Source organism: Belonocnema kinseyi, chromosome 6 (assembly GCF_010883055.1).
Source record: "Belonocnema kinseyi isolate 2016_QV_RU_SX_M_011 chromosome 6, B_treatae_v1, whole genome shotgun sequence".
NCBI classification, from domain to species: Eukaryota; Metazoa; Arthropoda; class Insecta; order Hymenoptera; family Cynipidae; genus Belonocnema; species Belonocnema kinseyi.
The window spans coordinates 102,733,217-102,740,289 of record NC_046662.1 but is presented as its reverse complement, the minus strand read 5'-3'; the positions used below and the strand labels follow the sequence as shown (position 1 = coordinate 102,740,289).

Genomic DNA, 7,073 nt, shown 5'->3' with positions numbered 1-7,073 from the left:
ATTTAGTAAAACAGTAAAATTTAAAAATACGTTTGAAAAATCTGTTTTTAATTTAATCGTTTGTATAGGCACTACTTTGCCGTGATTTCGAAGAACACCGTTAACTGCAAATCCGATTAGTCACCTGAATGTAGTTAACGAGAGGCGGCTCAAGGAAACTATCCGAAATACAGTTAAGGATTTTTTCCCAAATCCCAGCAGTACTATACCCTACTTTTTCCAGTTTTTCAACTATTTTTTCCTACTTTTTACTCTTTTTTTCAAACTTTCCTGTCCTACCTACCTTGTCCGTTTTTTAAAATTTTTATCTCATACTTTGTGCTCTTTTTGAATAAATTTTGAAATGCTTTGTTTTCCCTGAGGTATTCGGACATTTTGAAATGACGTCACAAGTGGAAATTCTCAATATTCTCGACCAATTACAAGGCCAAAGATATTATATTTTGAAAAGGCTCGGTTTGATACTAGCGCAGTAGTGTACCATTTTGATTTTCTCCAAAAAAAATAATTTTTTTCCATTCAAACTTTTTTATTCTTATTTAGAATCCCCATATTTCGAGAGCAAGTTTTTATGTTTGCAAATAATTGAAAATTTGTTTTTTACTCACTGCACAAATTCGATTTTGAAATTTCATGAAATTTGAAGCTTGAAATTCTCGATTGATCTACTCGTAATCTTCTAAATTTTCGACATCAAACTTTATTTGCCCGTATTGAAAAACTTCATATCTCGGATGCATGATTTTATTTTATTTAAAAACTGAAAATTGAATTTTTACCGCAATCTGCAGTCAAGGCGAGCTTTTTCTTTCGCAATTCAGAACCTCAAAGAACTGATATAATTTACGATGAATAACCTAAGAAATGTATTTCTTCGATCAAAGTGATATTTATATTGATTGCATTATTTTCTGAATGGTTGAAATCACAATAATTTAATTTTTGAGTTTTAAAAGCTTCAATTACGAAATTGTACAATTTTTTAGAGACAATTTTTCCAAAGAATATAAAGACTAAAAATAGGCATAATTTAATATTTTTACGACAAACGACTATTAAAATGTGATTAATTAATATTAGTGCAAATAGTATAGTATTTTACAGTTATTGTTTATTAGAAATACGAGTTATGTAAAAAGTAAACGAAATTTTTTTGTATTTGTTACAAAGAATATGACAAATATAAATGTGATTTTACCACCTAAAAATAATGCTGCTAATTATTAAAGTAAATGCTAATTAAACGTGACTGATTAGTTATACAATTATTTGCTAATAGTTTAGCCATTTCATGGGTGTTATTTGCCAAGAAAAATAAAATTATGAATAATGCTTATGAACAATTCTTATCGGCATGTATGCGGGATTGCATACTTTTTGGTAAGCCTCACCGTGCCCACCCTGCACATATTAGGTATACATATTTGTACTTTACAGTTCTCTGAACAATTCGAAATTAAACCAAATTTATAAGATATATAGATAGGGGAGCTGCTGGCCAATGCGCGGCATGCGGTAATAACAGTTTAATATTTTTCAAGTATCATCAGTATGAGTTTCCCCATCATCAGCTAGGAGGTATGTCCTTCATATTCTTCAGTTTGCGTATGAAAACAAAGAAACTTTTCGTGACATCAAGCATAGAGTGCCCCAATCCTCTCATATGTCATGATTTACAAGAACGACCTCCGCCCCCTCGATGCATTTGTAATAATTTTTTAAACCCCAAAAACCTATATATGTTGATTTACTATCCTACACGAGGCAATAGTATCCGCTGTCTCGAATTTCTACAAAGCTTGAGTATTTGAGAATGCAGATCTGCAGAATTTCACGAAACGGCTGATAGAGCCGATAGATTAGGATACTATTTCGTTGTAAAACTATTTTATCACCTGGAAATTTGATCAAAATACGCAGCAGCTTCACTTTCGACGGCTTGGACTTCGGCAAGAGTGTCTTCTTGGATTGAAACTCCAAAATTGTTTCCATCTTCTATTTTAGGGATCATGAATGAAATCCACATTTTTAACTGCAAAGATAAAACTATTTTATTTAACATTATAGCATATTCCACTGGTTAGGCTTTTCTGACACTCATTGTAGCTTTTGAACCAATCTCGCTTTGGAAATCTATAACCTCCATAAAATTAAATTTCTCCACCGGATTCGTGTAGCCAAATCAATAGACCTTCAGCCTTCGAAAACCTGGTGTAGGGATTTGATTTTTTTTAGAATAGATAGCCAGAAAGCATATTCGGAATTGGCGCAGAAGATACACTAATTGTCCCATGCCATTATTTTTTAAGGCGCAAGTCAAGCAGATTGTAATAAATGACGTGAAATGTAGTAAGTATTGGAAAGAAAACTTGCAGAAGAAAGTGGAGAGTTATATACGGGGTGGGGGATTTTCACTTGTGCATTGGAGTCCGTGCAGTTTCTTTCTAAGGAATGCGTCGACATCTTTTTTTCCTTCGATATAAAGCTAATCGATGTTAAAGGCAGACCCCATTTCTTTTCAAATAATGCCTTTTGAAATTTATTATAACCTTAGCTGGCCCTCGAAGCTGCGCGCTGAAAACGATATTCCGTGTTTGCGGAATATCGTTCTTTCGTGAAACAGTATATAGCATTATCGTATATGGAAAATGTTCTCTCCTTTTCCAGATTTGAACCATTTTTAACTATATATGTGACATTTATTTAACTAAAATGTTATAAATAATAAAGAACAATTGTTCCCGACTTATAAAGTAACTATTTATAATAATACTTCTATCATTGTACGAGTTAGACAAGTAAATCCATGCCACCTTTAAAACCTAAATTATATGGATGGTGCAACATATTTGCATTTCTAAATATAATATTATATGTTATACTAAAGAAATGCATTTGTTGTATTTGCATATTTTATAAATAATTATTCAAATAGAAATAATTAAAAAATCATTAATTAAAATCAAAGAGGTGATTTTTGCAAATGTATATCGTTGTAAATTCCTAAGATAATCAATAAATAATAATTAAAACATTGATGAAGATTGTTTTAATAAATCTAAATTATTTTTGAAATATAAATCAAATAAAAAAATATATATTTTCGCAGGCAACTTGATATCGCCGGGTCTCCGAAAGTAAACAGTCTGAGCCGAATGAACCATTTCTAGCAGGAACACATATGATATTAGGCGAAATATGTACAAAAGTGTTCGCACTATCTGCTTTGTAGTAGGCCTGGGACTTCATGACGGGTATTTGTAAATTTACTCGGATAATTGGGGACCCGGGTACCTCTCTCGACCCCTTGAAGCCTCTCATCAACGAATGCTGCCGGCAGAAATTCTAGGAAGGCGTTATATGAAGGACCTTTCTTTAAAGGTTCCAGTGTATAATACGAACTGTTTACTATGACGAAATTTTCCATAAGATTAAATCCAGTTCCAGATCGCGCAGGGCTCGTATTACGGAAAATTCAGTAATACTAACCCTTGAACTGTTAGAATACAATTGAAAATTTTTTAATATTCTGGGTACAATATATTTTTATATTATTATTCACATGTACTTTTTTGAACCTTTCAATATGGAAAGCACGTCCTGATCTATGTAACTGTAAGTGTCCCCTGCCGTTCTCGACCGGATTTTTATTAGAAACGTTCGCATTTGCTTGGACTTTTGGTATATACATGCCGAATAAAAATCAGAGAATTCAACGCGCGTAAAGATACGAGTACTAAGACGGTACAAAACGCGATGGTCGCGAAAAGGACGGAGCATAGGTATATGAAATATAGGCAGGATCAGCACGATAATACGGAAAAGAATTATTCTAACATGAAGTGTTTTAAGTGTGGTACGATCGGACATCGGGCAAAAAGCTGTAAAAAAATGAAAAGCCTTAAGAGCAGTCTGGAAACGGTGCCAAATATGTATGTTCGCTAGCAACGCCTGAAGTGTTATTAGCAGAGGATTTTTTTAAATCGGACACAGTAGAAACAGCATTAAAAAACGGATTCAGTTCAGTGACACTTTATACGTTCCGGACTTATGAGCAAATCTCGCCTCGGTCGCAAAGATTACTCATAAGGGACATGATGTTATTTTCAGTAAAATCAAGGTCGAGATAGTTGATAATTGTGGCCCTACGAGTCTTGGTTTGGAGGACAAAGAAAAGGTTTGGATACCCAAGCTGGCGTCTTTGTGTTTCTCTCAAAATTATAAACTTATATTAAACTTAAACCGTCAACATGGAAGTATTATTGTAAGTAGTTATTATTCAAATCTAGAATGATCATTCTTTAAAGTAAAGTGCAGTATTTGGTTATTTATTGTGTATTTCTAAGGCTTTGATAAAAAAAGTCGGACAGCGGACCATAATAAAAACTATGCAAACATCCAAATTTTGCATATAATATAATGTATATAGTGAAAAAGTCGTGCGTCACGAGCTACCCCCCTGATCAATCTAACTTTCGCATTGTTGATTATTAATGAAAGCGTGAACAGGTATGAATAAAAAAATTTGACTTACAAGATTCGAGTCTTCTAATAGTTGTCTAATGTACGGTTTGACTACATGAATTAACTCGCAGAGAGGTTTGTTACATTGAACTGGTCCATTGGGGAGTACCATTACTTTTGTGCCGGATACTTCTTCTAAACTATTATCTAATTTGGCTCTTTTCATAGGTGGACCATCCTGGGAATGATTGAGTAATATTGGCTCTGGAATGGGTATATTTAATTCTTGATGAACTTCAGACAAGTCCCGATTACGAAATCCTGGTGTTTCCAACAGTTCATTTAGTTTCACAATTTTCTCCGGAAATCCTTTTATAATTAATTTCTCCGCCTGAACAGAAAGAAGCTACGATAATATCTATCATTTCAAAAACTTAAGTGTCTATAGATTTCGAATAAATACCTTCGTTTTTAGCGAGTCTTTGTATTCTTGAACCTGCAAAATGAAATATAAATCATTATTGGTAGTGAGATAAAATTATTGAAACAACCATACACTATAAACTGTAAAAGTATGTAGATAAGTAACATAAGTGATAAAAGTATTATTTCTAATAAAATGTCTGTCCATACCCCAGGGTTATTATTTTGCACTTTGCAGAATAGTGCCGGAAACATTGGGTATAATATAAAAATATTTCACGTACTATGATATGGAATACCAATTTAGATTAATGCATTTGTTTAGATATATCAAGTTTCAAAATATTAATTCACATTTACAAAATGTCAACAATTTTATAGGTTACCAAATATCCACTATTCGAAATAAAAAGCAATTGAAAAGATTCGCCATGACCAATGAAAATACGCATTATTCATTATTATCAAACAACTTTGTTATATAATTCAAATATTTAGTTTTTGGCAGAAAAAAACCTACAAATTAAAAAGAATTTTTTAGCCAATGTGAATGATTAAATCTACCAATTAGAAAAGAATAAAAAAGTATTCGTAATTTTATGAAGAATTAGAAATTTATGTTTAAAGAAATTATGTTTAGATTGATAAATATGTAAATCATAAATAACACACACACAATTAATTATCTTTATTAATATTGCCTTCACGTGTGCAAAACTATAATCGTTCGAGTTTACGCTTTCAATCAAGTTTACTATTTTTACATTGTAGTTTTGTAATATACAATACATCATATTATCACACGCTAGTTGAAGAATTGTACAGATATGTATATTAACCCATCAGCTGCGGATGTTTTTTTCTGTTCCGGATTTTCAACTCCTTTTCGATGTCTCAGCTATATTACTTTAAGTAACCTAAACAGGTGGCCGTCTTAATCGGGAAACAATTTCCGGCCATTTCCCGGATTTTTCCCGTTTCGAAAACATTTTTCAGTAAATTAAATTTAAAAATTCGAACTCTAAACCTAACCATTTTTCCATTTGAATCAATGAAAAAAATGTTTTTTGATTCAAAAATGTTGTATTCAAATGCTTAACAACTTATACCTATAAAATCGAAAATAGTAATTGAACAATCTAAAATTAAATTAATTTAAACTGACGAATTTAGAAGTTTTAAATTTTACAAATTGTAGAGTTCAAAAACTCAGATTTAGTTCCAAAGATATACATCCATGTTATCATTTTCAGTGCTCTGAAGTGAAGAATCAATCAATAAATTAAAAAAAATGTAAATTATATTATTTTAACCAATTTTAAACTTTCAAAATAAAAAATTATTTATAATTTTCCTAGCAATCTTCAGAAAATGTTTTTATTTTTTGGAAGCCTTTCACAATTCTTAAAAAGCTTATAAATTTTTTGTTCAAACTTTGCAAAAATCAAAATTTTATTTTTAAATTAGGCCATGGCTATTTGCACCGGAATCTCAATATTAAAAATTTAAAAGCTCCTTGGAATTTTAACGATTCACGGCTTTCTATTTTAAGTAATTCAATTTCAAATTATTTACATTTGTTTACGACTAAGGCTTTTGAAATGAACCAGTATAATATAATATATAGTTTCCGGTTTAGAAGGTCCAAGAAATAAAAAACACGAGTTTAAATTTGAAAAAACTTGGCGACGTTTCGGACAAAATATAGTCCCTTATCAAGCCTGTTAAAAAACACAAAACTTTATTGTAAAACAGAAATTTTCACAAAATTATGATATAAATAAAACGATTAATATATAAAGATTGAGAGTGAAAATTTTCAATTATCAGCGTGGTTTGAGTTGCTGATTAATATCGAATATTTCACAGTGAACATCCCTTATTTCGGTATTTAAAATATTGATTTTGACTGATTTAGAAAGTTTGTCAATTTTGATTCTATTGAAAGGATCATAGAATCTAAGATTATTAAAAATACTATGAGTTTCTAGGTGTGGAGGGATAATATCACATCTTGTTGCAGAGGGAATCCGTTTTCGTATAAATCAATTGTTTCTTCAGTTTCGACCTTTGGTTGATATAAAATATAGTTTCCGGTTTAGAAGGTCCAAGAAATAAAAAACACGAGTTTAAATTTGAAAAAACTTGGCGACGTTTCGGACAAAATATAGTCCCTTATCAAGCCT

The 7,073-nt window shown here is 31.3% G+C and overlaps 1 protein-coding gene across 3 annotated transcripts in view; it reads right to left on the bottom strand.

Annotated features, from left to right (window-relative positions):
• Positions 1-7,073, bottom strand: part of LOC117174806 (proteasome activator complex subunit 3) — a 13,601-nt gene that overhangs the window by 2,472 nt on the left and 4,056 nt on the right. For 2 of the 3 annotated variants that reach the window (XM_033364182.1, XM_033364183.1), the window contains exons 2-4: positions 4,928-4,960; positions 4,535-4,855; positions 1,896-2,032 (exon numbers count right to left, since the gene is read on the bottom strand). In XM_033364182.1, coding sequence (XP_033220073.1) covers positions 1,896-2,032; positions 4,535-4,855; positions 4,928-4,960 — 491 coding nt within the window. Of the gene's footprint in view, positions 1-1,895; positions 2,033-4,534; positions 4,856-4,927; positions 4,961-5,097; positions 5,226-7,073 lie in introns of those variants that run through there. The other variant, XM_033364181.1, reaches the window with a different exon arrangement.